The 18,541-nt window shown below is 44.8% G+C and overlaps 1 protein-coding gene across 2 annotated transcripts in view; it reads left to right on the plus strand.

Moving 5' to 3' along the window:
* Popdc1 (popeye domain cAMP effector 1) overlaps window positions 1-18,541 on the plus strand; it is a 35,177-nt gene that overhangs the window by 10,532 nt on the left and 6,104 nt on the right. For both annotated transcript variants that reach the window (XM_021175134.3, XM_085842804.1), the window contains exons 5-7: window positions 1,246-1,354; window positions 7,011-7,178; window positions 8,068-8,209. In XM_021175134.3, the coding sequence (XP_021030793.1) occupies window positions 1,246-1,354; window positions 7,011-7,178; window positions 8,068-8,209 (419 nt within the window). The remainder of the gene's footprint in view (window positions 1-1,245; window positions 1,355-7,010; window positions 7,179-8,067; window positions 8,210-18,541) is intronic.

Below are 18,541 nucleotides of genomic sequence, written 5' to 3' on the forward strand. Positions count from 1 at the left end.
TATTTTTCTCAATCATATTGACTTTTTGCTTGAAGTTAATGAGTCAAAGTTGAAATGTGTTTAAATTTCAGGAGCTTGCACTGGTTGCAAAGGTGACATGTTTAATTTTTGGATACTGCAGTGTGTGTGTGTGTGTGTGTGTGCATTCCTTTGATGGTGGTTTTAGATGATGTCTCAAACTCCGGGCTTCAATCTCCTGAGTGACTGGGTCTATGGCTGCCTGTTACCAGGCCTGCCTTGAAACATATTTGTTTTCCTCTCTAAGGTCTGAAGTATACAAATTACATAGTTATTCCAGTTGTAAGAATGGTATGTACTCACTGATAAGTGGATATTAGCCCAGAAACTTAGAATACCCAAGATATAAGATACAATTTGCAAAACACATGAAACTCAAGAAGAAGGAAGACCAAAGTGTGGACACTTTGCCCCTTCTTAGAATTGGAACAAAACACCCATGGAAGGAGTTACAGAGACAAAGTTTGGAGCTGAGACGAAAGGATGGACCATCTAGAGACTGCCATATCCGGGGATCCATCCCATAATCAGCCTCCAAACGCTGACACCATTGCATACACTAGCAAGATTTTGCTGAAAGGACCCTTATATAGCTATCTCTTGTGAGGCTATGCTGGGGCCTAGCAAACACAGAAGTGGATGCTCACAGTCAGCTATTGGATGGATCACAGGGCTCCCAATGGAGGAGCTAGAGAAAGTACCCAAGGAGCTAAAGGGATCTGCAACCCTATAGGTGGAACACCAATATGAACTTACTAGTACTTCCTGGAGCTCATGTCTCTAATTGCATATGTATCAGAAGATGGCCTAGTAGGCCATCAATGGAAAGAGAGGCCCATTGGTCGTGCAAACTTTATATGCCCCAGTATAGGGGAAAGCCAGGGCAAAGAACTGGGAGTGGGTGGGTAGGGGAGTTGGGGGGTGGGTATGGGGGACTTTTGGGATAGCATTGGAAATGTAAATGAAGAAAATACCTAATTAAAAAAAAAGAATGGCAACAATGTAAACTATGGTCTGGATTAATAATGGATGCTGTTTTTTTTCTTAAGTCATTTATAAAACTTTCTGTTTCTAGAAGTGCTTTAAATTGTGTCCATTACCTGTGGAGTCTTTAAAACCAGGACAACTCCATTATTACTATAATGTTGTGGTGATGAAAAGAATTAGTTTGTTATTTTTTTTTTTTTTGTGAAATTCTATATGTTACCATTTGACTTCTGTTACCAGAATGAAGGTCTCCTATCGAGGACATTTTCTGCATAACATTTACCCGTGTGCCTTTATAGATTCTCCTGAATTCAGATCAACGCAGATGCACAAAGGCGAAAAATTCCAGGTATGATTTGGCTTTGAAGAAGATTGAAACAATTTTGTGTCTCGTTCAAATCAAGCAAAATCGGGGAAATGACTATAAGTTCTTTTTAAGAAGAAGCTAGACACATTGGTGAATAGTAGTGTAATATAATGCCATAAAAAGAGAGAGAAGGCCTTTCAACAGTGTTTTCAGCTTTCAACAGTAGGTACACAACTGGAAGTGGAAGTCTGGAAAACAATGTTCTAATCTAGCCATCCCGCTAATACTGTTATTTCTGGGGTGGGAGTTTGCTTACTATTTCATTTTTCCAAAAAAAAAAAAAAAAAAAAAAAAGAAAGAAAAGAAAAAGAAAAAGAAAAGGTCATTTTATAATACTTCCATTAAAAATTTGGTTGTTTGGGGTTTTGGTTAGGACTACTGGCCGTGCTTCCAAAGGACCTGGGTTCCTTTTCCAGCGCCCCCTTGACAGCTCACAACTGGCTGTGACTCCAGGCCTGTGACCCTGAGGACCCAGTGCCCTCTTCTGGCTTCTGCAGGCATTGCATGAACTTGATGCACAAACACATTCAGGCAAAGGAGAATTCACATAAAAATACCATCTTTTTTTTTTTTAAATCAATTTTTATTATGAGAAAAAGTCTATCACTTGTAGATAAGTCATGTTCCTAAACCTATCACTGATTACCTTTTTTAGGGAAAACAGGACACTGGCTTTACTCTAGGGAACTTACAAAATAAAACCTCTAGTTGTTTCACTGCTTTTATAGTTAGTGACTGCATTTAAAAGCAAAGAGGAAATTCCTCATGGTTTCAGCAGTTCAAATCCTATTCCATTTAATTCTTTTTTGAATTTTTGAAGAATTACTCTATTGTATTGCAGCTTGTTCCAGTTATTTCCAAATGTCCCCCAGGCCTCCTGTTTTATTTGTTATTCTTAGGGAAATAGCCAAGAACATAAGTCTCTGGATAAATAGCAGTAAGGGAATATTCTGGGCACAGGGTTGCTTTAGAGAACAGTACATATTTAGTAGGAAATAGAATTGCGGAGAATACCATCACCTGGGAAACAACACCTGTTAGTACCTCTTGCTGGGACAGTCTTGCAGGCTCACTTTGGGATGCCATTCAGCGTGGGATACTGTAGACCGGACTTGAAGGGGAAGTGCAATTTCATTCATTTCATTAGAGTTCCAGCCCTGTCTTCCTGCCACTCTGCTCGCATCAATGTCTCGGGCTGTTTGGGAATTTGGTACAGCTGGGCACATTTATTAGTTTAAACTCCCTGACCTTGGGGGTTTGAATGAGAATGGCCCTCCCCCGTATGCTTGAATGTTTGGTCCCTAGTTACAGGGACTGTTTTGGAAGGATTAGGGGGTGTGGCTCTGTTGAAAGAGGTGTTCCTGTATTGGAGAAGATATGTTACTATGAGTGGGCTTTGAGATTCCTAAAGCCCAGGCCAGTCTCTCTCTCTCTCTCTCTCTCCCTCTCCCTCTCCCTCTCCCTCTCCCTCTCCCTCTCTCTCTCTCTGCCTGCTCCCTGTGGATCAGGGTGTAAAGCTGTCAGCTTCTGCTCCAGTGCCATGCCTGTCTGCTCCCTGCCATGATCATAATGGACTAAGCCTCTAAAGCTGTAAGCAAGCCCCAGTTAAATGATTTCCCTATAAGAACTGCCTTGGGCATAGTGTCCTCTCACAATAGAACAATAACTAAGACTCTAGCTAATGCAGTGTTGTTCCCATGCTGGCTGCACTTGACACATAGGAAGAGAAAGTGGGTGTGGTGTCCTAGCTGCTCTGTCTTCTTACTGTGGAAGCCTTCTGTGTCCTGGGATGCATGTTTCTATTTGAGCAGTGTGTTTAAGCACTACCACTAAAGAACAGGAGAGAGCCATTTCTCTTACTTCTGACTTCCTTACAGGTAGTTTTATATAATAACTTAGTCTCTTATTATCCTGAAGAGACCAGGATTCATTTTGGGGTAAAAACTAAACCTTTGTTGGAGAAGCAAGAGATTCCTAGAAAACCAGGTATAGAAATATGAACTTCCTTTCCACTGGACTCCAAATTATGTTTATAAGTAAGCTAATGAAAAGTTACTACCTGCAAAAGGGTTTTCTTTGATTGGGGGGCTGGGCTTTAGTAGTTGAGAATTATTCCTAACTAGTGTGAAGATTAGAAGAACATGATGAAAACATGAATCCATCCTCCCTAGTCTCCACCAGCTTTCCTTGGCACCGGGTGTGGCATTTTGTCATTTTGTGGTATTTTGTGATTGTCAGTAGCCAAGAGCTACCCTGCCATCAAATCTGTGCCTAGAACACTTAGAGCCAACTTCATCAGAATAAACCCAGGGAGAGACTGTGCTTTGACTGTTTACAAAACATTTCTGTGGCCAGATACTCCAGCGAAAAGTAGCCGTTCTGTAGGATTTTTCTAGCATTGCACATCAGGGTGCTATGCATCTTCCTGGGCATGGTCCAGTCCTTCTCCAGGAGCATTCATGTCCTTTGGATTACTTTGTTTGAGGCAGGGTTTCACATATTTCAGGCTGGCCTTGAACTCTGTGTGACCAAGGATTTGAACTTTGGCTCTTCCTGCTTCTGCCCCTTGGGTTTTGTGGTACGGGACATAGAAGCCAGGGCTTTGTGCATGCTAGGGTGAGCTACACCCTCAACTCTTTATTATTTGTTTGTCTTTTGACACGTGGTTCCACACTGTAGCCCAAGTTGGCTTTGAGCTCAGTATAGTCCAGGTTGTCTTTGAACCAGTCCTCTTGCCTCAGCATTCTTAGTGCTGGTATTATAGGCCTGTACCGCTACTCTAGGCTGTTGTTTCTTTAAACTCATTCTATGGTCAGGGTGATGATGAATTGTATAATAGGGGGAAAGAGAAAAGCTGTCAGGCAGCATAGAACGTGCCTTGGTAAATACCTTGGTAATTCTAATGCTACAGGCAGGCTGACAAGGCTAAGAAAACGGTTCCCAAAGTTCATTGTCTTTAGCACTTGCTGTTGGGGGGCTTGCAGATCAGAGTCCCATGTACAGCAGGTGACAGGGTCTTCAGTATCAGCATTACAAAATAAAGAAGCAGTGTGTTGTTGTGTTTCTTTTTCTTCATTCAGCTATTGTGTATTGAAGAAGCATTTCTGATAAACACGCTTCTTTGGATTCTGTCTGCTGCTGATGTGTTCACCCATGGTCAGTTGCCTGCCCCGTTGCTGCAAAACTTGAAAATCAGTTCCGTTCACATTGAGGGAGAGGCCTTAGAAAAATATGTCTGTGCTCTTGTGGAAATAAATGAACATTAAATTTCAGCTGGATTTAAAGAGAAGAGTGTCTTCCGGCTGAAGGGATGGTGCTGGTGTCAAAAGGGCGTCAGTTCAAGTCCTAGTTCCCACATGATAGCTCACACGGTCTATAACTCAACTTCCAGAGATCTCATGCTCTCTCTGGCTTCCATGGAACCAAGCACTGAGGCACACAGGCATACATATAGGCAAAACAGCCATACTCTTAAAACAAGCATCTTGTCTGCTTACATGGCACACCCACCGAGCCAATCTGCCAGCTTCCTTAGCTTTCTCTTTTAGACAATATCTTATTATGGTGCTCAGCTTGGCTTGGCACTCTCTGTATAGCCTAGGCTGGCTCCAACCTCATCATCCTTCTGTTTAGCCTCACCAGTGCTAGGATTCCAGGCATAGGGTACTATACCTGGCCCCTCTTAGGTCCTATTCTTTAAAAAATTCATGTGTGTCTGTGTGTACACATGTACATGTGAGTGCCTGTGGAAGCCAAAGGAGGCCATCAGACGTCCCAGAACTGAAGTCACAGATGTTGGTAATGGAACCTGAGCTCAGGTCCTTTAGAAGAGCAGCAGTTCTCTCTCCAGTCCCTCCTCTCCCTCTTTTTCTCGCCCCCAGATACACCCCTCCCCTCTTTCCCTTCTGAAAAGAGCAGGTTCCCCAGATATCAGTCAAACCCAGCATAACAAGTTACAAAAGAAAACGAGTCACAAACCTTCATATGAAGGCTGCACAAGGCAACCCAGTAGGAGGAAAGGGTTCCCAAGAGCAGGAAAAAGAGTCAGAGACACCAGCCACCCCACTCTACTGTTAAGGGTCGCACAAGAACATTAAGCTACATATACAACCAGACCTAACTCAGGCCCTATAGGGTCTGTGATTGTTGGCACAGTCTCTGTGAGCCCTGCTTAGTTGATTCTGTGGGCCATGTTCTTGTGGTCTCCTCCACTCTCTGGTGCCTTTAGTCCATTCTCCCCCTAAGCTCCGCCTAGTGTTTGGCAATGAGTCTCTGCATCTGCTTCCATCAGTTGTTGGATGACACCTCTCTGATGACAAATGGCTAGCCACTAATCTGTGAGTATAGCAGAATATCATTAGGAAATCATTTCATTGACGTTTTCTTCTCCAGTTATGTTTGGTTCTATCCTGGATCTCTGAACTATCCAGCCTCCGGTTTCTGGCCATCTATGCAGAGCAACAAGCGTTTTAAAGCACTAAGCCATTTCTTCAGCCCTGGGTCCTGTTTTTGTTATTAACCATTGTAACTGCAGTACCCTGAGTGGCCTTTGTCAAAATATATATACTGATAAAGAGTGTCACTGGATGTTCTGTGGAGTTCCTAAAGCTACTGCTGCATTTCTTGAATCCAGGTGTGCTTGGTTTTCATGACACCCTCTTGTGACGTACTAAATGTAGACTATTTTTCTGCAAACATTGGCCCACTAAGCTTCAATTTCAGCCCATTGATTAACGGTCCTGGAAAGCTGGAGTTTCCATTTTTATTCTTGGTAGACGTAAATCCTCCTGAAATCCTTAAATTGTCCAAAAAGAATTCTCTTTTGGAAATATATGTTCTGAGTCCCAGGTAAGACTTCGTGTCAATTTAACAAGCTTTTATCAGTCTCCAGCTGGGACAGACACTGGTTTAGTGCTGAGGATGTAAAATGGGTTTCACTGTCAACAGAGCCTGTGCTTGTCTGTCAGATCTTTGGTGTGAGTGTAGGTAGACCAGTACTCTGTCGAAGCCAGGCATTCAGACCTGAAGACACAGGAGCCCTCACATCACCATGTCTTTAAACCTTGTTGTAAACAGCAGGTAAAGAAATATTTTTTTCACAAAGATCCTATTGCAACATCCACAGCAGTATTGACACGGTGGCCATTCTTCTGTTCTGAGACCACACAAACCAAGCAATAAAACACAGAGAAGTTGCCTGGATTTAGCCTACAGATTGTTGCCTTTAAATATAATCTTATGGAGTGTGGTAGGTTATAACTAATTTAACAGATGTTTCTTTCTCTCTCCTCTCCTCTCCCTCTCCCTCTCCCCCTTCCTTCCTTCCTTCCTTCCTTCCTTCCTTCCTTCCTTCCTTCCTTCCTTCCTTCCTTCCATCTTTCTCCTTTTTGGCTTTCTTTGTATACCATCCTGGAACTCATTCTGTAGACCAGGCTGGCCTCAAACTCAGAGATCCATCTGCCTTTGCAGATGCTAAGTGCTGGGATTAAGGGTGTGCACCACCACTGTCCAGCTTGACAAACATTTCTATAGTAGTGTCTTCTAGCTTCTTTTCTTCTGTGAGTTTAACAAACCCATAACTTATGTATATAGATTTATGATATGAATAACTTTTACAGTGTGTTTGTTTTCTCAACAGGTCACCATTGTTGCAGATGATAACTGCAGGTTCTTATGCTGGTCAAGAGAAAGACTGACTTACTTTCTGGAGTCAGAGCCTTTTCTGTATGAAATTTTTAGGTACCTTATAGGAAAAGACATTACAAATAAGCTGTACTCACTGAATGATCCTACTTTAAATGATAAAGTAAGTGCTTTTTTGATTGGGGGGGGGGTAAGACATATGTATATTTTCCTGAATTTTCACTAAGTATTCATAAACTTCAGAGGGGTTAGTTATAACGGAGAGACTCTTTAGCAAGTCCTTTCTTGAAGGCAAAGGATATCTGGCAATTCCTATCATTGCCATAGCTTGGCCTAACTGTTACGGAGTAACATTTATGGGATGGGTACTCTCCTTACCTAAAGTCTTCAAGCAATCTAAGGAGATGGGGAGGTTGTGGGCGTGGAGGAGGCATGGAAAGGCAGTATTCCAGGAAGTAAGACCAACAGTTGACATTTTAGCCTTGGTGTCTTCCAGAGATCAGGAGAAAAATGAGCTTTCAGAGCTTTGGGCAGCTCAGTTTTCTGCATTTGTAGAGAAGGAAATGAAAACAGTTCCAGATGAGAACTTTTAGAACATTTTTTCTGTGACATGTACTACCTACTAGGAACAATGAATGTGAAGGTCCTATTGGGTCCCCTTCAGGTGCCTCTCAGCTTAAGTTAAGGCTGGGGCTGTAGCTCAGCAGGAGGCGCTTGCCTGATATGCGTGAGGCCTTGAGTTTGACCCCTAACACCACAAGCAAGGAAGAAGGGTTTGCTCACTATTTCAGATTAATACATAGATTATTCATATTATTCAGATTAATACATAGATTATTCATATTAATTAATACATAGATTATTCATATTTATAAGTTTAGAATAATGTCTTTAAAGTAATAGCTAATAATAAAAGCCACAACATACATTTATAGAGCAATTGATCACTCCCATTTTCGGGCACTAATATCAAAGGATGCTGCCTGCTGCTTATAGGGAATATATGATTGGACTGCTGTAAATCTCAGACATCTTGGAACTCTGCTTTGTAGAAAGTTAAGAAGTTGGAGCCCCAGATGAGCCTCTGCACACAGATCTCCATGCTGGAGATGAGGAACAGTATCACCAGCTCCAGCGACGGCGAGGACGGCCTCCACCACTTTCTGCGGGGCTCCTCCAGCACGGCTTCTCTCCGTGAGTTCCCACAGTGCTGGCTCTCTCCGCCGCTCTGATACATATCACTAGGTGTCAGAACATACTGGTCAGATAAATTACTGTTCAAGTAACAGTTTGGTAGCCTAGAGAAACGAATGCCCCTGTGTTTGATATAGGCCAAAGTCCAGCTTTAGAGCTCTTAAATCTGCTTCTGAAACTACTCACTTCTTTTGCTGTATATTTGGCTTACATTCTGGCCACTGGTTTCATGCCATGCAGAGTTTTGACTCGATCAGACACAAATTCCAAACTAAAGTGGAGATAGAAACATACTGGGGACAGAAAGTGCAACACCCATGAGAAATCAAAGATGGCTGTGTTTTACTCCACTGCGGCTTAATTTAGGGTGTTACCCGAGGCTTCTGCCAGGCTCTCCTTATTCAGGAACCTGGCCAGGGGGAGCACTTGTAGGGCAGCTACCATGGCTGTGGCAGAGGAAAGACACCCTAAAGCCCCACCCCAGACTGGCAGGTGCATGTCCTTTGACAGTGGATGCCATTTAGCCAGCAGCACCACCCCTGTGGGGGGGCGGCCAGTGAGTTCTGCTGCTGTGCGGCAGGGCGGGTGAGTGGGTATCTTGACAGTGCCCTGTTCTACCCAGAGACTATTAACTTTTCAGATGAGGAACTTGGTAGTACTTAGTGCTACCTGAGTACTCCGTACTCATAGCTCACCTCAGTCCCTGCTGGGATACAGATTTAGGGATCTGGTCTGAATGTAAAACACAGCGCTTGTAAGCCTTTGGGCATACAAGCTAACGTTACAACACCAGCTTTTGGAAAAGATAAGGGGTGGGATTTGTGGATGGTCAAGGACACAGGATGCAATCCCAGCTAGCTACCTGGCAGAGGGATTTAAGCAACTGGGCTTAGGCAAGATGGAGCGCTCCTGATTGTCACTGTGAGTCCTGGTGGGTGGGATAGTTGACCCGCCAGGTAAACCTGTGGATAATTTATAACTTTGACCAGTCAGTCATTGAGTCTGACCTGGGTCCTTGAAGCTTTTTTCTGGCTCTGCTTTTCACAGGTTGTCATAGTCATTTTAGGTCTATGCCAATGTTCTGATAAATAGTTTGAACAGTTTTCAGAAACATGGAAGTTGCCATTTCCAAACAGGTTTGGTTTCAAAATTATTTCTGTTTTAAAAAGAAAAAAAAATGCAAGTACCATCTAACTGGTGCCTTGTGGTTGGTTGATCTGAACCAGCCAGAGCAGTTACTATGTCAGCGGGTAGCTGTACGTGTGTGTGTGTGTGTGTGTGTGTGTGTGTGTGTGTGTGTGTGTGTGTGTATGTGCTTGTGTGTGTATATGTGTGTTTGTGTGTGCATATGTGTGTATGTATGTTTGTATGTGTATGAGTGTGTGTTTGTGTGTGTATGTGTGTGTGTTTCCAGTCTTGTAGTTTAGGGGCTTCTCTGCTTCTCCTTTAAAAATTCTTTGGCCTATAGAATATTGATTTCTTTTTAAATTCTTGTGGGTTTTTTGTCTGTCTGGTTGGTGGGTTGGTTTGTTTTGTTGGTTTTTGTTTTTTGAGGTAGGGTCACAGGTAGCCCAGACTGGCCTTGAACTCTTTCTCCTGCCTGTATCTTCCAAATTCTGGATTTATAGATGAGTGCCACCAAAACTGATTTCATGCAGTGCTAGGGATTAAACTCAGGGCTTTGTGAATGTCAGGTGACCCCTTTTCTGCCTACTTTCCAGCCCTAGAACATTGATTCTTATATATTACTGAACTGTGTGATAGCTCCTGATGCAGCCGTCCTGCTTGGGAGTTCACATTTGAACACATTTCAGATGATACCTGTGGGTTATTCTACCAGCTTCTTCGATGGGGAGGCTCTGGCACTCTCTGTATTCTGGGATTCTGCTGCTCATGCCTTGTGGGGTGGTAGCAGTGGTCTTGTATATCTGTCCAACAATAGCTCAGCTCAGTCCAACATGCATGGACCACTGTGGGGACTTTATTTTTAAAGATCTTGGCCAGGATGTGGTATAACACTACAGGCATACTTCACAGCTTTCCACAGCAGATGTGGGGTGAAGCGGAAAGGCAGTTCACAAAGAGGTGAAGAGGGTGAACCGTTTCAGGGAAATTACTGCCACTCCCACTGCATAGATTGTGCTCTGTTTTTTTTATACATGTCTCAAAGCCAGATTCACAACAAGATCTGAATGCTCTATCACACAGATTCCATGTCCTGCTCCCAAATGTCACTCACTCAAGGGTGAAAGGCATTGTGAGAGCTTGAGGAAAATTCGGTCCTGTTGCTATTCAGAGGCTCAGAATCCAGTTAATTCTTTGGACTCTCCTGTTGCTTCATTGGATGTGTTTCCAGTTTGCATGTGTAATTGTGAGATGGAAGAGAAGGGTCAAACTAGCCCAAGTGTCAAGTATGTGTAATGCTGTCCCTAGGTAAGTGTGAACTGGCTGCTCTCTGCTGGCTGGTCAGTATGCTTCACTGTAAGGGGAACTGGCCATCTTGTCTTCTGACTTCAGCTCCCTACTGTTGTCTGTGTTTAAGAGGCTCCGTCTTCCTGTCTCTCACTCAGATTAACTGTAGTGGCAATGATGCTACAAGTGAATGTGCTCACGCATAGGCATCCTCATAGCAACAGGAGAGCTTGCTACATTTCCTTGAAAGTTGCAGAATTTTGTTTTAACTAAATAATAGTTGTTTAGTTTCTGTTTTTCAAATTCAGATAATTTGGATAATATCAGTTGGGACTCTTGTTCAAATGAGTTTGTTATTTAAAACCTTTTTTCCCCCTGAAATAGAATGACTTTATGATGCTATTAAAGATTTTACAAAATAAGAGATTTCTTACAGAGGAAAAGGCCTTTGCTTTGCGTCAGGCTGGTACACCAGGCAGTCTAGCCCAGGAGCGAGTGGTGTAGATGTGCTACGGTCTCATTCGTCAGTATTCCAGCCTGCAGACAGTAGTTCAGGCCTGCCGTATGAGCTTGTCATAGAGATCTCATCCGTCTATTACCTGGGATAGCTCCTGTGAAGCATTCTCCATTTCCAGGCTGCCTTCCTGAAACCATCTGCTCAGCTCAGATCCCTTACCAGGCCCACCGAGAACAACAGCAGACTTACAAACAGGGGCTCTGTAAATTACCTGGAGAAATGGCAGGTGTGACAGACAGAAGGCACCTGGAGGAGAGCTGAAGGGTGGGTGTAGAGGAGCAGTCCCCCATTTTGTAGATGAGAAAGGGGCAGCTTGGGGAAGTCGGCTGGCTGTGGTCAGGTGACTGAGTACTTTATAGGGTCTTGGGCCATTCTCATCAGTTTGCGCATACACTTACTCAGGGGCCTCTAGCCTGCTGTGTCAGCTGGCATAGCTTGACTTTTTAGTGAGTTTAGTCCTTACAGCACTTTTTGTTGTCCCATTAGAATGGAGACACGGGGCTGGTGGGATGGCTCGGTGGGTGGGAGCACCCGACTGCTCTTCCGAAGGTCCAGAGTTCAAATCCCAGCAACCACATGGTGGCTCACAACCATCCGCAACGAGATCTGGCTCCCTCTTCTGGAGTGTCTGGGGACAGCTACAGTGTACTTACATATAATAAATAAATCTTTAAAAAAAAAATAGAATGGAGACACGTGATGTTTGCCTCTTCTGCTTGATCCCCAGCCAGCAGGGGATGTGGTATGGCACCGTGGCCCCTGTTCTCCTTGGTCCCATGGTTGACCACTATTCCCACATAGTACCTTCTCAGCTTGTAGAGTGGCAATACAAGGAATTCATATGGTTAATCCTCTTAATGAAAAAGTTCAGAGGTGTGACGGAGAGATGCTTCAGTTGGTAAGGTGTCCGCTGTGCAGGAATGCAGTCCTGAGTCTGGACCTCAACACCCACATTAAAAAGTATGTGTATCAGTAACCCCAGAGCTGTGGGGGCACTAACAGGCAGATCCTGAGAGCTTCTCCGGACATCTTTTATTTACCTGTTCTTTTCTAGTTCATGAGACTTCCCTCTGCCACATTAGCATGCTTGTTGATGTACTCATTCAGGGAGGACACCCACAGTTTGATCTCTCACCTTCACACATATGTATTTATGTGTGCACACACAAACATGTATATGCACCATACACCTAGCAAACAGGACGTCCACATAAACCCATACATTTTAAAAGCCTCCTTTCTGGCTCCATTTAATTAAATAAAAAGGTTAAACCTACCAGATGTCGAGGTGCATCCCTGTAATCCCAGAACTTGAGAGGTAGAGGCAGAAGGATAACAAGATGGAAGCCAGACTGAGCGATGAAACAAGACCCTGAAAAGAAAATTAAGTTAGTATTTAGACATAGATACTGTATAGCAAATGAGGAAATCTTATAATATAAAGTTAATCTCTTCCAGTTTTACTTTAGCTCATTTCCCAAGAAACTATTGTTCAGTGTGCTCAGTAATTCACTTCTACTTAGTAGTTTATTCTTTTACACCCTCTTCTGAGCTAATCTGGCCCACTTCTAACCCCTTCCTCTTGCTGCTGAGGTTGGTAATGTCTATAGATTTTAGTGTTCAGAGTTCACTTTGGAGCATCTCTGTTACAGTCAAACTCCCTTCGCTTTTCTCTCTGCGAGTTGAAAACCATGCGTACATTGGCATCTCTCCCTTTTGTGGTTTGGATTCGGGTGTCTTCCAGAGGTTCAAGTGTCTGAGCGCGTGGCTCCCAGCTGGGGCTCAGGTCCGGAAGGTTGTAAGGTGTTTCACTGGAGAAAGCATGTCCTCCAAACTCTCCAGTTTAGCCCCATTTTCTGTCTTCTCTCTGCTTCCTGACATTGGAAGCAATGTGACCAGCAGCCTCTTGCTCCTGCCACTGTGCCTTCTGCAGCACGGTGGACTGTCACCCCCCTCCCCCAGCCCTCCCAAAGTCAGCGCTGCTCTTTGCTGTTGTGGTAGACTTTTATCAGAAAATGAAGACGGTAACTGATACAGCAGTCCCTCGTTTCAGACTGTTGGGCTTCCTGGTTTTATCCCGAAAGTCTCATGTTTGCTGCACATGCTTTATTATAACTACAGCTAAATCTACCCTGCTTTGCAACATTGGTCTTATGGTTTATGCAGAACCAGGTAGCAGGTTCTTCCTACATTTGTTATTTCTGAGATCTGTGTCATATCAAGTACAAGTATATTATTTTCCTTTTGTACATAATATAAGAGTTATCCCCAGAACTTTAAAACATTTGGATTGTTTGGAGGGGCTTGGGGTTGTTTGTTTGTTTGTTTGTTTGTTGAGACAGGGTCACATAGCCTCCCCTGGCCTCAAACTCCTTCTGTAGATAAAGTCCACCTCACGTCTTGATCTCCTTTTCTCCGCCTCCCAAGTTCTGGCACTGCAGCTATGTTACCTAAGATTTATTTTTGATTGACATGTAACATCTGTCTATGCCATAAGCAGTGCGATGTACACGTGCACAGTGGCATTGGCTTTCACCTTATGTCACCTGTTCTCAAACTGGGTTGTGACCCCTTCGAGGGTCACATATCAGATAGCCTGCATGTCAGATATTTACATTACAATTCATAACATTAGCAATATTACAGTTATAAAGTAGCATCAAAATAATTTTATGATTGGGAGTCACCACAGCATGAGGAACTGTGTTAAAGGGTCACACAGCATTAGGAAGGCTGAGTATTTATCTTGGGTTTGGGTTAAGAACTTCAGAATCTTCTCTTCTGGCCACTTCGCAGTATTTGTTACACAGTTAGCTGTTCTACTGTGCAATAGCATCAGAGACTCCTTCGCCCTGCCTTACTGGCCCCGCATGCTGCAATGCTGCAGCTTGCTTGGTACTTTCACTCTCAAGCAGTTGTGTGCCTTGCTTTCCCTTGAGACTGTTTGTGTGGGTTGGGGGATTGGATGGGGGGGGGGAGTGGGGAGACCTGAGCCCTGGAGACCTAGCAAGCTATGCTCAGATTCCTGCCCTCAACAGGCCAGTTAGAGACATTTCACACTGAAAAGCAGAGGAAGGAGATTTCATGAATGCTCTCACATTGGGAAGAAGAGGGAGAGGTCCGGTGACACCTCCCCAGATCACCTTTGCATCCTGACCAGAGGTTTAGGTTTAAAGAGAGGGCAGGAGGTGTGCATCGCTCTCAGTCTAGTCTTTGTCTTCTTGGCCCCGGTTTCTCCTGTAGGATAGTCTGACAAATTGTCAAAGGCATGGACTCCCTTTCCTCTGGCCAGTAGGGCCACAGCCTTTCCCTTTCCCCACCATGCCACCTCTGGGGACATTCCACTTTCTCAGGGTCCATTGTCTCCATGGTCTGTTAGCCAAAAGGAAGGACACAGGTGTCAGTTGTGGACCACTTCCCCTGCCAGGAAGGTTATAGGAGAAAACATTGTACACCGACTCTCTAGTGTCTGCCAGCTTGCCCATCAGTCTGTCTGTCCCTTAAGAGGAGACTACTTACTCCTTCTTGCAATCCCTGGGTGGGAACCATGCTGTTTGGGGACAATTTTAGTTGCCGTTTTTTCCTTATTTGTGCCTTTTCCATTCTGTTATCCCCACTCTCCTCAGCCAACTCCACATCCCTTTTCTTAGAGACCTCTTCCCAGAGCTAGCCTCCAGCCTCCTCCAGAGGTGTGGCAGGGCTGTCATCCTGGAACCTGCCTTCTCTGTCATCCCAGATCTGTCTGTCCTCTCCTCCTCAGCCTCCTGCTGCTCACCCCGGGTGCCATGTGGCTGAGGATCTGACCACCCATCCATCTGGTCAGGTACCTTGAGAAGTACCTTTTGGGCTAGAGGAAGCTTTTCCTGAGAGCCACTAGCCTGATCTGTCCTGGCTATTCTCCCTAGTCTTGGATCCTTGCCCTGAGTTCTCTGGTGTCAGGGTTGAATCCTTCAAGGGAATATTGGGTGTAAAGGCCACAGCCACCTTTCAGTAGTATTGTGCAGAAAGGTTCGATTCAAACTCCTCAATCAAGAACAACTGTGTAGGGCTGAGAATATACCTCAGTAGAGGACTTGTCTAGCATCAGACCCTGAGTTTGATCCTCAGCCGAAGGAGGGAGGGAACAAAGTGGGGAGGGGACAGAAGAGATTGGAGAAATGGGAGGAGGAGAAAGAAAGGGAACCAGTGTCTATAAATAAATAGAGGCAGGAAATGAATGATAATTCTTTAAGTCCTTCCTCATCACTTGTCATTAAAAATTGTGTGATCTAATTAAAGTCCTAACCCTTGTGATGTTTTTTAATTACTTTCCTTGCTAAAGCAGTTGGCCAGATGGTTAAGCATAATAACACTTGGAAAACAACTAAGAAAATGTCGTGAGAGTTAACAGGGGAAGAGGAACCACCTAAGAGCGTCATGTCTGACAGATGACAAGCGTGTCGTGTCTCTAAAAACCTGCTTCTCAATCCAAGAGGAGTCTCTAGACGAACTTCCTATTGCTAAGCATAACCCCCTTGCAGCTCAGACTTGTGGCCACTCCTCGTCCCAGGCAGCAGGCATGACCTTCACTCTGGATCTCAGAACAGCTAATCATCTGTTTACTTTCGTCCTAGGAAAGGCCCTTGGGTCCGGGTGTAATTATAAGTGCACTGAAATAGAAATGAGCTTAATAGGCACAGGGTTCTGACAAATGGAATTTCCCTCGCTCACTTTTCCCTTGGCCGGGTATCAGCTTTGACTGCCACATCTGATCCCTCTGGTCCATGCATTAAAAGTCCCGTTCTAACCAAAGATTTTAGGAAGGCAGAAAAGGGTCTGTGGAGGACGGAGCCTGTGCCCACAGTATGTCTCCATTTGCAGAGGGCCTGTAAGGACACATTGGGACCTCACTGTGCGCTCTGGTCCCCACTGAGAGGCAATAGCCACAGTTAGAAAAGCTTTGCTGAGAGATGTTGGGTCACTCTCTGGTGTCTGGCACAAGTGGAAGTGTCCACTGTTGAGGTTAGGATGTGACTGAGCCTCAGTCCCTCGTGTCTGCTGTAGTCTTCCTTCTGTGCTTAGGAGTACAACCCAGAGTGACAGTTCTCTCCTCTCACCTGAGTCTCTGTGACCCTGGGTCCAGTCACAATCAAAGGTGCCCTGTGGCTGTACCTTCTCCATGAGCTGGGTGTTTATGGGAAAGGGTGTGGAACTCTGTTGGCAGGAATCTTTTGTCATGTGAAGGCAACTTCATGAACTGTGATAGTTTTATGCCCTGTCTGGACTGCATGCGGTTCATTTGGAGACTACTTATTTCATATGATTTTATAGGACATTGCTAACTTTCGTATTGCAAAGCAAATTAGAAGGTAATTATTACTATTAGAAACTAATAATAAAAAAATAACTATAAAGATCTCTTCCTGGCCATCATTTATTGTTAAGATCTTCTATCTCCCAACTATGAATATAGTTCAAATAGGAAACTGCATGCATCAGTTTTCTAGAAATTTTATGGCTGTAGAAGAATTATTTTCCCTCCTCCAAAACTGGAATAGAAAAGTATCATAGAGATTGGCATGAACCCAGGAGAAACGTCCTTGAAGGATGCAGGGAATAGGAAAAGGTGCTTGAGGATAGATGCGCCTGTTTACCCCTCAGCCTTGGAAGTTTTCTCATGTACGAAAGGCAGCTGAGTCTTCTGGGCAAACGCCCGGGGATGCCTCAGGGTGGACAGTTAATGCAAACCCAGTCAAGCTGGTAGGAAGACTGTATGTATTACGGCTCAACTTCTGAAGTGTACTATAGTTCCCTTGGAGTGTGATATCCCCTCATGCGTACTTTTTGCTGATACTCTAAAGTGGTTTTAGATTTAAGGGGCAAGAACGTAATTTACAACAGTATGGTAATGGACGTTGAGCCTTCCCCTAACCTAGAGGTCTCCCTGTGAGTCTGAGAGTCCCTCTAGGGACCAGGTGACCTCCTCACTCTTCAAAGCTAGCCTTCTTGCAAGTTGTTCACAATGCTAGATTCTTAGGCCAGGCCAGGTGACCCTGTCAAGTTGCTGACTGTGACGTCTCCTTTGAGCCTCTGTCAGCCTAGCATCAGGAAGCCTGGGCTGAGGTGATATTGGCAAGAGTGGGCACTCTGTGAGGCTTTGATTCCTAGCCAGGGGCTGGGCAGCTGAGAGACACTGGGTAGTTGCTGGTGGCAGTAACCAGCTTGATTCCTCTCCCTCGCTGTCTGCCATAGTGGAGACCCAAGGAAGCAGTGTTGCCGGAGGACTGGGCTGTGTGACACTTCCAAACTCAGAGGACAAAACTACGTAGTCTCAGAGTTCTGTGCTCACGTTGAATCCCGTCAGGCTGTCAGGGTACCTGGTTTGTCCTTCTAGGATGACTGTCCAAAGGCTCCCTCCCTGGGGAGGAACGGAGGCCTCACCCATTCAGATAATCTCAGGGTGTCTTTATTTGTCTGTGAAGATAATGGAGAAATACTGGTGTGGTGCTGTCTGTGGGGATGTCTCAGTGCTCTGAAGACTGGTGTGAGTCCTGAGGATGACATAAGTCAGACTGGATCTCCACGTTTAGTTCTCAGTGTGTGTGTGTGTGTGTGTGTATGTGTGTATATGTGTATGTATGTGTGTGTATGTGTGTGTGTTATGTGTGTGTGTGTGTGTACATGTGTGTGTGTGAGGGTAGGGAATAGGTGGTGTGGCTGATCTGATCCATACCGTATGTTCCAGACTGACCTTGCAATCACAACTGTCCTGCCTCAGCCTCCCAGGTGCTGGAGTTGCATGCACACTGACTACCACACCCAGCGCTTAGAGCTCTGGGACATAAGACAGCAGCTGACACTTTCCAGTTCCTCGCTCTTCTCTCTGAGAGGATGAAAATGTTGCCATTTGATGGTCCTATGAAGCCCTACTTACTGACATTTTCTTTAGAGACAGAGTTCTTAGTCATGTGCTAAGCAGTGTCACATCAGTCTTACAGCAACAGTGAGGGCAGGGTCCTAGTGCCCAGCAGGGAGGGAGGGTCCTAGTGCCCAGCTGTGAGGGAGGGTCCTAGTGCCCAGCTGTGAGGGAGGGTCCTAGTGCCCAGCTGTGAGGGAGGGTCCTAGTGCCCAGCTGTGAGGGAGGGTCCCAAGCACCCAGCCACAACGATACATCCTGTTTCCTGCACACCAGCACAGCACAGACCTGTGGTGGTCAAGACCAGAGACTTAAATGTTTTCCAAGTTGAGACCCATGGGTGGATGAGGGATGTCCTAGTGAGATTTCACCAGCATTGGACCTACCTAATTAGAAGGAAGGCTGGTGGTACCCACCACTGGGCTTGGACTTGACTGGGATTCATTGTGGGGACCACCTGTGCCTTCTACCGTCTCAGACTCACCTTCTGACAGTTCCTGTAGAGTGT

This window comes from Mus caroli, unplaced genomic scaffold, assembly GCF_978045245.1.
Source record: "Mus caroli unplaced genomic scaffold, Mus_caroli_1 scaffold_9, whole genome shotgun sequence".
NCBI lineage: Eukaryota > Metazoa > Chordata > Mammalia > Rodentia > Muridae > Mus > Mus caroli.